The sequence below is a fragment of the Nilaparvata lugens genome, chromosome 11 (assembly GCF_014356525.2).
Source record: "Nilaparvata lugens isolate BPH chromosome 11, ASM1435652v1, whole genome shotgun sequence".
Lineage (NCBI taxonomy): Eukaryota > Metazoa > Arthropoda > Insecta > Hemiptera > Delphacidae > Nilaparvata > Nilaparvata lugens.
In genome coordinates, this window is record NC_052514.1 from 17693599 (window position 1) to 17712805 (window position 19207).

At 34.4% G+C, this 19207-nt stretch overlaps 1 protein-coding gene across 3 annotated transcripts in view; it reads right to left on the minus strand.

Annotated features, from left to right (window-relative positions):
- The window catches only part of LOC111048098, a 248504-nt gene that overhangs the window by 20637 nt on the left and 208660 nt on the right, over positions 1-19207 (minus strand). For 2 of the 3 annotated variants that reach the window (XM_039437735.1, XM_039437734.1), the window contains exons 3-4: positions 17941-18188; positions 12523-12718 (exon numbers count right to left, since the gene is read on the minus strand). In XM_039437735.1, coding sequence (XP_039293669.1) covers positions 12523-12718; positions 17941-18180 — 436 coding nt within the window. In that variant the 5' untranslated portion in view covers positions 18181-18188. Of the gene's footprint in view, positions 1-11002; positions 11205-12522; positions 12719-17940; positions 18189-19207 lie in introns of those variants that run through there. The other variant, XM_039437736.1, reaches the window with a different exon arrangement.

A 19207-nucleotide genomic window follows, 5' to 3' on the forward strand; every position in this document is an offset into this window, starting at 1 on the left:
GATTGTCAGACCATTATTTCCAAGGTGCATTGAAAGCTAAATTGTAGGTGGAGCATTGAAACTCAGGCATCCTTTTCCAGTACAGAAAAATTACGAAGGATTTGGAAATATTGGTGACTGGAAGAATTCATTTCAATGGTAGCACCTTAGTAGGTAGTACCTATATCAAACCTTATTGAGAAACCTTTTTGAAAAAAAGCTTAAAAAGAGATTCAATAATTTCTGAGACTATTTCGCAGGAATTCCACGTTTTTCTATAGGAATTGTAGCTCAAACATTGAGAAATCTTATATATCTGTTATCGGCAACAGTAGTGCCATAACGATAAGGAAATTAGGGTAGGAAGGAGGAGGGTAAAATGTATAAACAGGTTACAACTTCAACTTCAACCATAGAACATCTTTATATGATCATTTAATCACAGAGCATCTCCATACGATGATTTTATTAGAAACCCTACATTAATCTCCAGATCTTATCATTATCACAGAGTAAGCGCTCTCAAGAATAACTTGAATGGAATGAAAAAAAGTGCACCGTACGAGTAAGCTGAATTGAAGTGATTGAAAAAAGCATTGTTAAAAATTGTTATTACTCGAACATTCTTACTTATTAATGATAAGGTTTGTAGAAGAATTAACAAAATATTGAGAAAGAAAATTCATGACGGGGTATAAAGCAGTCGAATCATTCATTATCAAGTGAGTGGAAAACACATAAGAAGAACTTGATCTACAGAAAGATTGATTATTACTGAGAAGAATTGAGTATGAAGATGGAAATGTGGCTGAATCAATAATGATAGAAAATTAATACAGTAATGACATAGTGTCGAAATAATGACTTCACAGAAGAGATTCTGAATGACGTAATGATTGAATCTCAAACATAAAGTACACCGTGATGCTCTAAAAACAATCTAATTCACTGTCATAGCTGTTGAATCTAATGAAATTCATGAGCTACTCATAAGAATTCACCATTCGAATTGCATAACTGGGTAAATTAGTTCAGTGCACAAGATTACACAATCGTAATAATTGTACATCATACTGAGTATACAACGAATAAGTTCTGCGCTAGTTAATTCTGAATTAGCATTAAATAGCATTAAACCTGCTTTAAATTTTTTATTTAGATAAAATTAATGTTCCTATGAGTAAGGTGAAAGAAACTTAGCTATCAGTGCAATAATAATTCAGCTACAGTCAACTCATCTAGAGACAATGACTTCCTCATATTTCTCTACTTTAGCACACGTTGAAGAGAGATGGTTTCTTTCAACATTCTTCATAATAAATCTATTACCTCATTAATAAGGATACAAATTCAAGGTAGCTCGACTATAATTATGTAATGAATTGGATCAACTCAAGAAAATTTAACCAATTTCAAACCAATAATGAGAAATAAAAAAAATGAGATCCATAAAAATTCCATTTGAATGGATGAGCAATTTTGATTATTCAATAATCAACACAAAGTGATACTGCAAGAAATAATCAAGTTATAAATATCAACATTTTGATCGATATGTAGCTGTTGATAAACATCAAGGTATTTAGATAGATGCTTGTTTAGGGGAAATATTTGATATAACTTCCAGTGATTAATAAGAGTAACTTCAGGGATCCTGAGAAGATTGAAGATTTCATTCACATAATAATAATACAGAAAAAATTAAAATATTTAGACCCAGCGCACAACGTCTCACTGTTTTGCAACTACAATTGCAAACCAGTTGCGTCTGAGACCTATCTGCAACTAAAACAAAACTTCAGTCCGCAGACGAGTGTGCTGGATAAAGTTCGGTTGTAAATCAGTTGCATCTATTCCCAGTGTTAAATCGCGTGCAACTGAAGCCTCTTGCAACGCAACTGAAACCACGGGCCATGGTTGCATGCTGGTTTCAGACTGGTTTGATATTGTTCAAAAACTAGTTGTGTCGTCTGCGCCTCCCCACTTAAATGCATTGCCACGGTAACAAGACAGTTGCATGCGCAAAAACAAATTCAATACATTATGTTGCTTATTCATGATGTATTTTGTACCATATACTATCAAATTTCCCAATGCTATTTGATCGTTTGGTGTCCCCATTTTCTTTCAGCTTCAAGTTAGAGGTTTCCAAATTGAAAATCAATTTCAGACGATGAATAACACCACTTCTTGGGGTTGTCTTATTAACGACTCCACATTATCGTGAGAACAATGGAAACGTTTGAACAGGCATCCTTGTGAAGGCTACTACTATTGGCGATAATAAATGTACAAACGATGGTCTCCAGTGCAAAGCAAGGGTGCTGTTTCAGCGAATGTTTTCCTTTGAAGGAATATAAATTATTATTTGAGCTGGTGAGCATACAAAAGCAACTGCCACTCAGTTGTTGATGATAGTGCATCACACCTAGTTGTTAGGCGATTACAGTGAAGAAGAGGATTCAATATGGTAGAGAATCGTGGTCTGACATTTAAGTCAAACTGGCCATTACTGGAGCTGAAGTCAAGAGGCAAAGGGTCATGACCTTACTCGAGTGACCCACTGCTTGTTTCAAGAGGTTAAGAGGAGCTCAAAGAGGGTAAGAGTTTGCAACAGGCAATCATCACCTAAGTGAAAAGAGTTGCCTCAAGATACGACCGTGAATTTAATTATTACCAACTGCAGTATTCTGAATTAAAAATGCAGTGTTGGTTTAGAAAGCATTTATCAGGAGAAAGGTACAAAAGGTATGTTTGTAACTGAGAAACGTTTTCTGGAATGCATTTAATAATTAGGATATTTTCAACAATATAAACTGCAGCAAATCACAGAGTTTACCTCGTTAATCTTAGCGTACCTATCCGTATTTATAATTTTTTATACCGTGTAGTGTGTTGTGATTATTCGTGAATTTCAATAAATTGAGCATAATATGGATAGCCTATGCATCATGAAAAGAGAATATTATATTGCAGCGGTTCTCATATCACTCATATATAGCAGCAAACTTGAACTATATGCAGGATGCAGTAATTAACAACAATTAGTATTTCTTTATTCTGTGCTTGAACTGTTCATTATCAAAGAGGGAAAAACTATTTGGATTGAAATTCTTATCGGATTCGTCGGATTGAATTTCATCTCGATTGATTCAAGCGTTGGTGATATGACCCAACTCGTGAAATATAGTTGACAATCTAAAAGTGCCGTCTTTGATAATCTTGGATATGAGAAACTTTATAAAAACAATATCATTTAAAACAAAATCAACACAGTGATAATACATAATGACTTTCATGTTGTTATATTAATATATTATTATAAATATATATATTATAATACTAATAAATTGTTATACTATATACTATAACTTGAATAAATAACACTGAATTCTTATTTTCACAAAATTGATCACTGCTACCCCGAGAGCAATGTGGACTTTTGGCTATATAGAGTAGATGTTGAAATAATATTGAAACTTAGATGCTCATTCAACTGATTTGAAGTCCACCAAAACATTCACATTCATAATGTAATTTACAATTTGGGAGTGTATATTTACAATACTTGTGTTTACCAGCACCTCATTCATCATCCCAGCAATTTGACAGTAAAGGATTGGTTTCTTAAATGTTTTTTTTTCAAATCTGACACAATAATTTATTTAGATTCTCTACTTTTACTTGTAACCTTGAATCTTTCTTACTAATTTTCAGTCTCATCTAATTCAACTCCCATTCACTATCTTATAAATTTCAATGCTATACAAACATATCAAAATAGCTTCTTACATTCTCATTAAAGTCATTTCCATGTTCCTTTCACCTATTTCTTCATAATAATCGTTTACAAAATTGGAGGTCAAGAAAAGAGTCAAGATATCAATTAGAAACAAGAATCTTATACAAAAATGTAAATTTACATTAGTTTTTCCACTCTTGAAGCTTATCAACTTGACGTTTTTATCTTGTTAATACGGTAATTTGACTAAATCATCAACATTTTTCACTCCAAAGTTATAAAGAGAATTATGATATCATGTTCTTGAATTTTTATTCGATTCCCCATAACACACAAAAACTCTTACATTTTTTTCCGATTCCCCATAACACACAAATACTATTCACTATTTCACCATGATTAATAACAGAACAAGGGAGACTTTCTGAAAAATGATATATTATCTTCCATGCCACTGCTACTCTTGCAACTTCACAAAAACGAAATTTCTGAAAATATACTTATTCACAAACTCTACATAGTTTCTCATAAACCTGGTATCTTCACAAATTGAACCATTCAATTCTCAGCTACACTCTATTACACGCCTATAACATCTCGATAAAGAAGAGACGTTATACGAAGAACATGCGTGAATTGAATAGGAGCATAAAAACCGATGACCGAGTCACTGGGAGTGCACGACACAAACCAAACCCCTGCAATAAATTTTGATTCCCCACATATGCTATTAGCAGTGGTTACACCATTCCTCCAATTCACAGGGAAACGAGCAACTTGAATGTTCTTATGCATACGGTAAATAGGAGCACATATCTGCAATGGAGTTCTTCAATTGGCTGTTATTCTACGATTGGCAGAGAAGCCCCTATTTTCTGCAATCTGCAATCAGGAGAGTGAGTGAATGTTGGAGAAAGTGTAAAAAAATCTATCACGCCCAGTCGAACAAACGATGATAAAGAAGCATCACTATTACCGCCGTTTCAAACGAGAATGAAATATATGCAAACGAGAGAACCAGACAACATATGGCGATGGTACAAGCTAGATTAGGAACGTCCGTTGTATGTTCTAGACTCCACAATACACACATGTATATACATGTGTGACCACAAGACGATATCCGTGCCAGACAAGGTCCTAACAAATAGAGGAAGCAGAGAAGAATCTAGTCGTATTTCGAGATGGGAAAGAATGCTAATTAAGGGAGACTCTCCAAATGTTGTAAGAGAAAGGAACTGTGCTAATATCGGTGTTTGTCCATCGTGGGAAACAATGCTAAACAATGCGTCATGAGAGGTGTCAGTGTCACTAAGTGCATTTGGTTATTAGATTGCGGAATATGCTACCACTGTATTACAACTGTGTTGTAAAGGAAGGTGAGAGGAGGAATTTCTAGATTATTTCATCACGAGGCTTTGGTAGACGTTTAGAGCAAGTTCGGCCCATCAGTAGCACGCTATTCCATGCAGCTCAAATAGCTTATTATTCACAAAATCATATACGAATTTATAGAATTCATTTAAACATTTAACAGTGAATACTCTCCTATTACTGAACTACTCAATCTCTCCCTACTACTCAATCAAGTCTCTCCCACTACTGAATAGTCCGTGTGTGGAGAGTGAGTTCTTTCAAGTTAACAACATTGAGAATTTTTTCATACAGATGAGCAAAATGAGTACCGTAATTAATTAATTAAAAAACATATGAAAATATTCCCCAATCTAATAGAATATTATGGAAACTGAAATTTGTTAACAATCGAGCAGCTTGACACTCACATTAATAAAGTTGCTATAATCTTTATTATTGCTATATCTTTAAATTTAATTGAGATGAGTATATTCATTTGAGTTTATAGATAAGCATTTTAGTTGAGTTCTGAATGTATTTAACTCCTGTTTGCAGACAAGTTTTTTCTTAAGCAAACAGTATTGTATTCAATGATCTGTAATATTATTTGTGTAACGGAATTTGTCATGTATGTGATATAAAATTGAATAAAATTTGATTTGATTTTGTCAATTTATATATCATGCAGTGGAGCTGTATCAATCTGATTCAATTGGAGAAAAAGTGTTTGATAATAATTCTGACAAAAGCCTTTCCAATGTTATGTCGCAGTATAGAAAATCTGGTGTGGCGCACTCACACAACTTTCCTTGCCGTTATGAAAATTGATCACCTGACGCTAGCGTTCCCGCGCAACTCAAGTCTACTATTCATGATTTGAGCCAGCTGGTGACAGGGCAATAACGCTGGAGACACACGAGGTCTGCAATCTCTTCATAGTGAATCATTTAATAGAATCAACAGTTGCCAACAGTTTGCAATAATTGGATAATCACATTTTCTCGAATTTCGAGCTTATTTTTAATTTTAGGTGAAAATTTAACATTAATTGTAGAGATTCTCATGCTCAATCTTTTCCACTCAAAATTTTTTGTTTAAATTGTATCTGGAGCTTGATAATTCAGAATCTGAAATCAAACTTTGCATAGATGGGGCGGAGCTCCTGAAATTTTTACAGATATGGGACTTGTGGCAGTTGATAGAGCTTATCGATGACTATTCTAGGTATAACTTTAATCAAAATCGTTGGAGCCGTTTTCGAGAAAATCGCGAAAAACCCTGTTTTTGACAACATTTTCGCCATTTTAGCCGCCATCTTGAATCGCATTTGATCGAAATTGTTCGTGTCGGATCCTTATAGTGTAAAGACCTTAAGTTCCAAATTTCAAGTCATTCCGTTAATTGGGAGATGAGATATCATGTACACAGACGCACATACACTCATACACACACACACACACACACACACAACACACACACACACACACACACACACACACCAATACCCAAAAACCACTATTTTGAACTCAGGGGACCTTGAAACGTATAGAAATTTAGAAATTGGGGTACCTTAATTTTTTTCGGAAAGCAATACTTTCCTTACCTATGGTAATAGGGCAAGGAAAGTAAAAAACTTGCAGAAAGTATGCACAGTGAGTATAAAGGCTGTTTATATAAGTTTATAAGTTTATATAACTAGTAACAAGAGAAGCATTTTAGAACAATGTAAAAACTATAACAAATGGAACCACTCTCACAAAACAACCAAAGTCGAAATGATATAATAACGTATTACGGTTTTTAAAAGGAAGCACATAAAGCTATTAGAGTAGTTTTGGAGGAGTTCAAGGAAGAACAATTGGGGAATTCAATTAAATGTAGCCAATCAGGAAGTTGTCCACCAGAGTTCAACAAGAAGTCAACAACTGGTCCTTCCTGTGCATGCGCTTGCCACCACTAGTCGAAAGGCTATAATTCAATTAATTGCAAATGTCTAGGAGCAATAACCTAATGTAACTGTAATTGAAGAAATAGGCAACAAACTCTCATTATTAGTCCGATTCTAACTGGTCTAATGATCTCTAGCTGGGTGGTAAAAAGTGGAAACATCTACAATAACTGCTGTAGGCCTATGCCTCATTGCGTAGAGGAAGATTGGTTAAATTCTGTTAATCTGAATTGAATAAAAGTAATACTTTATTCCTACTGGAATGGGGGAGTTACCATTCATTCTATTCGAGAATAATGCTTTTTATAATAACATAATCTAACGACATATAAAATGATAAAATAATTTACAAATAACAAGAATTCCAGATATATCTATGGCAATATGGTAGCTTGATTCAGTGATAGCGAGATGATTAGTCTCCAGATGGTGTTATGTTATAACATAATGGACTGAACCAAGTAGGCTACACTCTCTGAGAATGCCAGACTATTGGGGAACAGTATGCAGTGGGTAGGTATGCATCCAGTTCACAAAGTAGGAGATTCCTCTTCTCTGTGTCCAATTCCTCTGATCCTCCTCTTCTCTGTGTTCAATTCAAGAATATCGAGAGTTCCACACAAGGTGGGCTTAGCTTGCTAAGCTAAATGGATTCTGCAGTCTTTTATGGGGAAAATATGCTGAGAAAATGCCAAACATAAACTCTGGATATGATAGGTTAAAAATTGTTAATAGCTTATCGGTACTCAATGATTTAAATTGTAACAAAAGCTTTTGACAAAATCGAAGCAATTGATTCTGGATGAGGCATGGGGGATGAATACTTGAATGAGGGTGAACTGTAAAGAGCCTAGTTGCTTGAAAGGTGGCCTACATTAATTTATATAAATTAATTATATTAATTTATTAAATTTTTATTAATCTATAACTACTTGAAGTGATAAGCGTTTTATGATGGTATTAATCCACTAAATAAAAACTTTGAGTAACAGTGTTTTCATCATTATCCTACCTCGGCAGATTTCGACACTGATATAACTTACTAGTGCACAGGTAGAGGAAGATACATCCAATTTAAATAGAGCTATTCCACAATTAGTGCCCCAGATCTAGTGTTGGTCTATCTCACTAATCCCGAGACAGTAGCTGTAGTTCAGTTTATCACATTTTAATTCTAGAGCGAAGAGCAGGAAAATTACTAAGTCGGCCACACAAACCATTCACTAGCCTAACCTACCTACCGCCGAGTGAAAACCTACAGAGAAAAACAAACTGAATAAAAGAAAAGCGAAATTTTTTCAATTGTTTCTGTTTACACTGATGATGGTTCTCTTTCAGGAAATCTTCCGTTACACATGAAAAGAGAAGGGGAATCCTAACTGAAAGCTAACCTAACCTAACTATTCATTCAGAGTATTGTTGGAAGTAAATAGGGTCGTTGCCAATAAACATACAGAGATTCACATTCGCCAAAGAAACCGGTGAAATGTCGGAGAAAAGAGTTTTAAAGAAAAGGTAAAAGATAATTGACAGGGCCACACAGGATTCTCTTTTGTGATGGAACGTAGAGCGCGGGAAAACTAAGCTACGTAAAAAATCGCATACGGAAGAAACAGAATGAAGACATAAAGATAAACATGTTTAGGAGCTCATGTAATCAGTGGAACTGTGTTATAAGCTCCATACTACTGTACTTTTATTCCTCACAATGAGAATACCGCAACACGGAAGATTTATCCATGTATATTCAGGAATGGAACGCCAACAAAATGATGGAGAGATTTTTGAAAGCTGAGATATATTTTTTCAAACAGTTGACATCGATTATACGGTACTCATATTAATTTAAAATCTGTTAATTTCTTCACTCAGGTTGGTACCCTACCAGAGTGCATAGCATATTAATTATATGTGATAAACGGGTAATAAGCTTCAAAGTATTTCAAGTATTCCTTGTACAGTATAAGTGAAGAGATCAATAAAGGGATCTTCAAAGTATAATAATTGATAAGGAAGGCGAAAACAATATATCTACTGGATGAAATTGATGATTAAACTCTCTTATCGTTAATTGTTTTTATATCACTCTCAAAAACCTGTATCCACCATACCCTTCAATTTGATTACTGTTCAAAGTGTATGTGCAGAAAAACCAAATAAAATATTATAGCAAATCGGATGGACTTAAGACATTGAGAAATAATAATAATTATTATTATTATTTTATAATTATTTATAAGAGAAAATATTGAATTTTGCCAACTGCATAGCTTGATCAATTTTATTGGTTAATCATAGAAATACTATAATAAATTTTTTTTAAATATTTCAATCCCAAAATTGGACTTGATTTTCAAGAAAAATTTTATGAAGATCATACTATAAGGATTTCGATTCTGAACATTTTCTACATTATCCTTAATTATGCTTTACTCTATTCGTATCACAATGGACTCTAATATTACTGTGAGTGAGTACGCGGGTGAATGAATCATAAGTTAGTATATTCTTGAATAATTAAATTCTTCATTCAATGATAAATCGAATATTAGTAATGAGGGATGGATCTATACCAATTGAAATATAATAATTGGAATATAGTAATGAGGGATGGATCTATCAATTAAAATAAAATAATTGGAAAATGGTGAAGAATATTTTTCAAGACAAGTTTCTTAATAAAACTCTTCCTGATCTAGGATCGTTTCCCACAGCAATAGCTAAATGAAAACTGAGCATAGAATCATGAGTCAGAAGCTCTTGTTCACACCCAAAATTGAAACACAACCCAAGTACAAAAAGGAAGCACATGTTCTTCTTGTTGTGAAATAACAAATATCGAATCATTTCAAGTTCAATATCGTACACATCCATATTGGTTACGTGACGATACAAGCACGTATCAATTACTCAAACAACCAGTTTTTCTAGAGCAATAAAACCCCTACAATAAGAAGTCGAACTATATCCGGTACAGTAGTAGAATTAATTCTTCTGCACGTGACTCAATAGAGATTGGATTCAAATGGAAACGATCAGTTCTGCATTGAATTCACTTTTTAAATCAACCGAGTTGAATCAGGCAAAATTGCAAGTTTAAAGGCCAAGAACCTCTAGCAAGAGCAATATTTTATTCAAGCAAGAAACATGAGTAATAATAAGTTAATGATCTTGGAGACAGCCTCGTTTTCAATCAATTTAGTTCTCTTTATTCAATGAGCCAACTGAAATCATTTTTGATTGAGTCATTTCATAAAATCCGAATTTGGTTTACACCAAAAATGGAAAATATACACTACTAGAGAAAGGATAAAAAAAGATTTCGATTTTTAATTTTGACGAGTTTCCAATTAAAATAGTCTTACCTATACCAATTTGATCTCTTTCCAGTAAATTTATTACCAAAGCGATACATTTTAATGCAATTTTTGACGTATTTAAGAAAATAAAGAGGTTATTCCTAATTATAAGCTTTACAGGTGAGAATAGAAACGGAGAAATTGATGCTTTGAAAAACCTCAAAAAAGCATATTATATATAGTTATAAATCCATGTTATCGGATGGGTACGTTAAATTGCCGGTCCCGGCTGAATTATGACAGTCGTAAGGCCCATTGACGGCTTATAAATTATATACTCGGGCGAGATGGAACTTCCGTCAGGGACTCCCAACCAATAGAAGTCATAAGTTGTCATAGAAGTTGTCATTGAAGTCATAGAAGTCATACGAATTTCAAGTTATTCTTTCAGTTATTCGTTCAAGTTATAAGTTCAATTTATTCATTTCAAGTTATAATTAAATTATATTGATGATATTATAATATAATATGTTTCAATCACTAATCCATTTAAACCGATTGTCGATGTATATTTTGCACGACTAACATTCAACACGATGTGAAATTTAACATTTTTCGAAGTTGGCAATGTAGTATTTTGAAGTGTAATAAGTAGCAGACTTGGTACCCGGTACTTACCGACTAGAGTGAGCGAATAGCTGGGTGGGGGTTTGAGGACATTCCTGGCCCATGCGGAGCGGACGACCTCCAAGGCACAGGGGTTGGCGGTGATGAGAAGAACTCCGGGGGCGACATACCCCTGGAACTCCAGCTGCCGCACCGCCTCCATCAGGCTCACGTTCCAGAAGCATTTCAGGTTCGCCTCCAGGAAGCCCTGTCAACAAATTCACATTCACTAATAAAAAACCTATACAATATACATATTAGTCATACAGTGGAATAGAATTTGTACTTCTTAAAGGAGAGAAGGAAAACATTTTTCCCTGAGGGAAAATGTTGAAGGTCGGTGGAACCAAGGGCGACAATTATTCTCCCCAAAGGGGAAAGATCACATTTGATCCCTTTCCCGTACTCAACATTTTTCCTCCACTTACATTCATAAAATGTTTAATATTGTCCAGCACCCCTACAAAACTTGTCCAAGATGGTTCCTGGTTCATTTCGAACTGCGATGTATTAAAACTCTATTTTGTTGTGAACACCGACATGCAATTATTGATGAAATACACGATCTAGTTCAAAATAACAAGAAAGCTTGTTCAAGTTTCAAACACCGAAACAACAGAACTCTATGTTCATTATGTTTCCGTTGAAAAAAAACTCTCTAGACAAATTAGAAACTTTGAAAACATCAATGGCGGCGCTTCTATAAGGACCAAGTGGGCCGGGCCCACCCAAATGAACAATAAAGACATTGAATGATATTAAATCGGCTTTAACATTGACATTTTCTTCTTTCTTTGAATTCAATCTGACCTGCAAACTGGACTCTTCATTTCTCTACAAAACAAAAAAACAAAAAACAAAAAAACAAAATAATAATAATATTATTATATATATAATTGTTATAATATAATATTATTACCTATACCAATTTGATCTCTTTCCAGTAAATTTATTACCAAAGCGATACATTTTAATGCAATTTTTGACGTATTTAAGAAAATAAAGAGGTTATTCCTAATTATAAGCTTTACAGGTGAGAATAGAAACGGAGAAATTGATGCTTTGAAAAACCTCAAAAAAGCATATTATATATAGTTATAAATCCATGTTATCGGATGGGTACGTTAAATTGCCGGTCCCGGCTGAATTATGACAGTCGTAAGGCCCATTGACGGCTTATAAATTATATACTCGGGCGAGATGGAACTTCCGTCAGGGACTCCCAACCAATAGAAGTCATAAGTTGTCATAGAAGTTGTCATTGAAGTCATAGAAGTCATACGAATTTCAAGTTATTCTTTCAAGTTATTCGTTCAAGTTATAAGTTCAATTTATTCATTTCAAGTTATAATTAAATTATATTGATGATATTATAATATAATATGTTTCAATCACTAATCCATTTAAACCGATTGTCGATGTATATTTTGCACGACTAACATTCAACACGATGTGAAATTTAACATTTTTCGAAGTTGGCAATGTAGTATTTTGAAGTGTAATAAGTAGCAGACTTGGTACCCGGTACTTACCGACTAGAGTGAGCGAATAGCTGGGTGGGGGTTTGAGGACATTCCTGGCCCATGCGGAGCGGACGACCTCCAAGGCACAGGGGTTGGCGGTGATGAGAAGAACTCCGGGGGCGACATACCCCTGGAACTCCAGCTGCCGCACCGCCTCCATCAGGCTCACGTTCCAGAAGCATTTCAGGTTCGCCTCCAGGAAGCCCTGTCAACAAATTCACATTCACTAATAAAACACCTATACAATATACATATTAGTCATACAGTGGAATAGAATTTGTACTTCTTAAAGGAGAGAAGGAAAACATTTTTCCCTGAGGGAAAATGTTGAAGGTCGGTGGAACCAAGGGCGACAATTATTCTCCCCAAAGGGGAAAGATCACATTTGATCCCTTTCCCGTACTCAACATTTTTCCTCCACTTACATTCATAAAATGTTTAATATTGTCCAGCACCCCTACAAAACTTGTCCAAGATGGTTCCTGGTTCATTTCGAACTGCGATGTATTAAAACTCTATTTTGTTGTGAACACCGACATGCAATTATTGATGAAAATACACGATCTAGTTCAAAATAACAAGAAAGCTTGTTCAAGTTTCAAACACCGAAACAACAGAACTCTATGTTCATTATGTTTCCGTTGAAAAAAAACTCTCTAGACAAATTAGAAACTTTGAAAACATCAATGGCGGCGCTTCTATAAGGACCAAGTGGGCCGGGCCCACCCAAATGAACAATAAAGACATTGAATGATATTAAATCGGCTTTAACATTGACATTTTCTTCTTTCTTTGAATTCAATCTGACCTGCAAACTGGACTCTTCATTTCTCTACAAAACAAAAAAAAACAAAAAACAAAAAACAAAAATAATAATAATATTATTATATATATAATTGTTATAATATAATATTATTACTATTACTATTATTATTATTATTATTATATTATTATTATTAGTATACGTTTTTCAATAGAAGAGGTTGCTCATATTACAGCATATTATTTGTGATGGTGAAAAAATCTCCCACTCCATTCAATTGTTGTATTTTCCTCATCGATACAAATTCTCCACTAGTTTGCATTTCACAATAGTACTGTACTATTCAATTAAGAAATCGTTATGTAAGGTAAGAACTGACTAATAAGAGAGTTTAGTTTTCTAGTCTATAATCTACAGTCTATTTGCATGTAGCAGATCGTCTAATTAAGTACCTTGGGTTTACGGAGATGGGAGTGGGGGAAGAGCGGAACCAATTAGTTCTGAGAAGATAGGGAGGAAACAACGCTCAAATTCCCACGGTTGGCGGGGATAGGAAGCGTTTCAATTGAATAGATGCATGGCAAAAAGCATCTTCCCAATTCGTCAGTGTGGAAGCCGACTAAATTGACTTTCTTCACGATACGGAAGCACGCGTGATGTGGAATATTGAATTTTATGTACCAGAAACCAACAGAATCTTATCGTTTGCCATTACTTTACAGAAGAGAGATCAAAATCATAGAAACAAATAAGAAGTTAATTATGTTTATATATTAAATAATTTCATCATTTATTAATCTCTACCATTTTAGATGAATGATATTCACTTTGAACTTTTTCACAGAAACTTGGAGATTTCTATAAAATTAAACCAAATAACTTTCGTCTAAAATAAGACTAGTTTAGTGATCTTAAGATGACTTTTTCAAGGGATAATTCACTTGCAATGCTATATATCATTTTAATTGAATCAAATGAATAATGAGATGTGCAGTAGTAAAAATAGAATCAAAATTGAAAACAATATTCAGATATTCTTCTTGCTAAGATTCAACAGTACAATGAAATAATTTGACAACAGGAATAATTTTCCTGGAAAGGTTGGCTGATTGGTAGAATGATCCAACCAGCTCCTTATTTTATATAATAGTGTTCAATACCACGGCAACAAATTAAAAATAATCATTCGAACTATTACAAGTTATAAATTATTTTTTAAGGAATTATGTGACTGCAGATATTCAATCGGCCTTATCATTGTTCATAATATTTTTACTCAACATCACGTAAAAAATAAATGATTTCCACTTCAAACTAGTTCTATTAATTTGTTACAACAGCAACACTTCAATGTGGAATCAATAAGAATAACCTGATAATGAATAAACTGCCTAGTTCAATTTGATAAACATAGCCTATAGTAGCTATAGCTATGAGAAGTTGTTGCCGGAAGGAGTGGCTATTTTGACCATTACTCATGAGCTTATGAATCAAGATCAAAAATGGACAGCTGATGAAATCTTAATGAAAGTGAAATTTGAATTTAACCACTTCTCTTTCATCAGAGAAAAGTAGGGAGGAAGTAGAAAGTCAGTTTTCATTATTTAATTTTTTCTTCATTCATGAAATGTGTGTGTCCAGCGAAAAGAAAGCCATCTTGTCTATTGTTTGTGTTTGAGAGACTTCATAGGTGAGTTTTCAATCTATCCTAGTCTAGCTCTATATAGCAAGTGGCGGTAAGTATAGGGTCTAGCTAGAAAAATCTTGTGTAATGTATAGTTATAGTCAGAAGGCGTGACTATTAATTTTCGAGATAATCCGTTTGGACGATAGCAATTATAGATGTAAGGTCCACTCACTGATGTTTACCTTCTACTTTTATTATGTTTCCTCCTTCTCTTCTGCTTCTTCACATCATTCTTCTGAGTCACCTCCTCCTCAACCCTCTCCAAAAGTACTTCCTTCACCAGCTCATACTCTATTTCTGTTTTTCCACCTCCTTCAATCTATCACTACAGCATTTTAACCTTCTTTACTTCATCTCCTTTTCTCGCTCTCATTTCTCAATCTCTTTCACTTTCGTCTTCATCGTATAATCTCCACCTTCTACATCGATTTTCCTCTCTACTTTCTGTTTGTTTTCGCTTTCTTCTTTCAACCTCAAGTCTTCTCGCTCATCTTCTCTACATCTTCGCTTTTTCACATTTTTTCATATAACTCATATTCATATTGCTTTCCTTATATATTTTTCCACTCCTATTGTTCCCTACGTCTTATTCTTATTCCCCATTATACTATTTCTCTTTTTGTACACATCCTCTCTACAATATTCCCTCCATCCTTTATGACTTCATTATTCTTGCTCTTCTTCAATCATCCACTATATCATTTTCATGACTTTTAAAATAATAAATTATTCGTATTTTCCTTTCTTGTCTTCTTCTTTCCTCTTTCACACCTTCTTAATTCATTTCTCATTCCTTCACTTCTCTCTTCCCCTTCTTAATTCTTTTATATTCCATCACTTCCCTGCTTCTCTCTTCCCCATTACTGTTAATTCGTTTTCTTTCTTTCCTTTGTCTTCTTATGTCTTCTTCATCATGTGTATCTCTTTCTCCCTCTCTGAATTATCATAAATTATCTTCCATTTTTTTGCTTGTATAATCCTTCCCTTTCTATTCATTCACTTATAATCATCCTTTTTTTCAATCATCTTCACAAACGGCTGTTTATACGTAACTTGTATTTTTTCTTTCATTTTTTTGTTTTCTTATTCTTCTTTCACTTTTTTCAGTTATTCTCTTCTTCTTTTTCACCCTACTTTTCCCTCTTCTAGGTTTTCTTCTCCGTCTCTTTCCTTCTCTTCTCTCTTTTCTTTTCTCCTCCTTCTTCTTGGGTTTCTTCTTCTGCGCTTATCTTTTCTTCCTCCATTCCCTCTTCTTCTCCTCCTTCTTCCTTTATTCATTCCTTTATTTGTTGCATTGTAACTCCAATCCAGTTGCATATGAGTTAAGTTGATAAGTCATGGCGTGAAAGTCATGGCCTACGATTTCCTATTAATTTTATCGCCCATCCTACTACAGTAGTAGGCCTATATAGTGCTACAGTGCTTAGTCTACGTGTTTTGGTCAGCACATGTCTCTCCTCCATTATGCTGTACCGAAAACCGTTATTTCCAGACAATACTAACTTATTAGATTATATGCATTCAGATGTCGACAACGAGAGGGAAGTCTGAATGTGAAGGTGATGGTGAATGATGGAAGAAAATGAAGTAACCTATGTGAGAGCATAGGAGGCGAACTTGAAAGAGAGAAAGTCAAACTTCATACCAATAGGACATCACATTCGGATAAAATCCAAGCAATAGCCTAATGTTTGCTTTTTAAACATCTCATTTTGAAGTTCATCAATGGAAGAATAGATGATTCTTCGGTGAGGAAAATAATACTTGATCGATTTAAGTTTCAAGTTTTCGATTGAAGTTTTTCTAACTATCATGAATAGATGGAGTTCTGGTAAACAACCAACTGGGAAATCATTACAGTATTTTTAATCTTTCCACTCCATTTGACATATTTTCTGATTGAAATTACAGTTTCTAAGGTCCAAATGCACCATCCCCTGCATATCTACGTTCAATGCCAATCTAGGTTTGTTGGAAGTTATGATCACATTTTTATTATAAATTTCCAATCCTCGAAATCTCAAGATATTTTGAGCTTGGATGATGACCTGTAGTAATATTGAAATCCTGGTCTGATTTGGAGTCCCATAACAGATTGCTGCTACAACCGATCCTTCCAAAAAGCTATTTTGGTAAGGACGTTTTTCAATTCCCTTCAAACATAGTGTTTTGTAATCTCATTTTTAACGTATTCAATGACAATAAAATCCCCATTAGATCTTTGATTCGTTGGTTTACATAAATTTGTTTTTTCTTTATTTGTATGATTTTTAAAAGAGTGTAGAAAGAAATTGGAGTAATTTGTTTGTCAGAATCAGTAAATGGTTTGTCCGAATCAGTAATTTGTTTGTCCAAATCGGTAATTTGTTTGTTATGAATCATGCACTTGATACATTGGGAGGGTGACCGTTTCAGCCAACTCTTCTGAATATGATTCATGAGTTGAAAAATCCCTTCTCTGTGGTTCGGATCCCACCTGAAACTGTAGGTTCACTCATCTCTCATTATCCGTCTCATTACTCACGCACAATCGTGGGTAATGAGGAGACGATGGTATATTCATCATCCCACACCATCTGGGATGATGAATATGGACCCAGGCATATCCCTCCAAGTCGGAAGTTCTTTCAAGTCAACTATAGGTCTATTGGCTTGAATGGCACTGACATTTGAAACATAAACGCCCTACTATACCATGGGATATTTTTCTTATGATATCTTTACTCTTATTCTAGACTCTATGGGGCAAATTACTAGAAATAATTGCTGTGCTTAGTAGCAGGATCTATCCCAGGAAATTTCATGTGAGGTGTATTTTAAGTGGAAATTTAATATTTTTAATTCATTTTCTGTTAGGCTTGAAAATGTGCAGTACCAGCACGAAACGGTTGTCACCACACCAAAAAATGTTAGTGTTTTTTCACTTCAAAGTTATATTAAAATACGATAGTAATAATATTTTACAGACAGCACTAACCTGAAAAATGAGGTAGCCGCTGTCGTACATCCAATAGTGCTCGGTGGCATTGTGGACGGGAGGCGGGGGATCTGGGGGCGGTGGAGGTGGTCGGCGAGGGTCGCAACGGGACAGGTGCACTGCCAGACACCCCCGCAGGATCCACCGACAGCGCGAGCCTACTCTACCGCCTCCACCACCACCGCCCCCGCTCACATCTCGCCGCCCTGACGACAACTGGGTGCCGCCTCCGTTCACCATTCAAGCGCCTACAAACACAAATCAATTACAAGAACATTACACACTTTTATAAATTTTCAATGATAATTTTCCACAATGCAGAATCATTTTTCAAAATGATACCTTACTATATAATATAATTAATAATATGTGTCGAGGTTATAATCAAATTAATACAAATTTATGTTCAAGACAAATTTAGATATAAAATAGAAACCGATTAGACAAAAATGATTAATGAAATCAGATGAAAAAAAGATTTTATTCATCCAGAGAATGGTACAACAAACAGAAAAATTAGTATCTTATCATCGAAACATAGAACTTTTTCCAGAAATAGAATGATTTAACATAATAATGAGGTTCTTTTATATGAATGAATAAAACATATTACGCCCCGAGCTCTAAACTGGGGTGATATGCATAAGTCTTAATGCTAGAGTTAAGAACTACATAGATGGGTGAGTTGATAGATTAATTTCCTAATTTCTCATCATGTTCAATTCACAGGAAGTGTGAATCTATTGGAACTTTGTAAGATCCTGTACTCAAGGGTCCATGGTAGGGGTAATGAAACTCAGTTGATTCAAATTTCAATAAAATGTGGTAGAGACTACACAGTTCACTTGGGAATGTGTCATGTTGGATGATCGCTGATAATAAATCAAGTTCAACATTCACATAGCTTCATAGATTCCATAGCATTTAGTATGCAGAATGGACTGAGAATCAGCAATAATTAACATTCAGTGAATAACATAACAGTGAATAATGAACTTGATTACACACATCAATCACAACCGAGTATTGATAAAATAATTAGAGCATTCAGGAAGAGAAAAAAAGCTTAAAGTTGAATTGAATTTATGAGATCCTCCCTCCGTAAATAGACAGAGATTAATACATTTAGAACATTGAAAATATTAAGTCTAAAATTTTATTTTCAACAGTAAAAATCTCTCTAGGTCTCAAGATCAGGAACATAAGAACGAGATTGAAATTTCAGACAAGATTTTCTTTTTTAAACCAAATTGATTTTGTTTGGTTG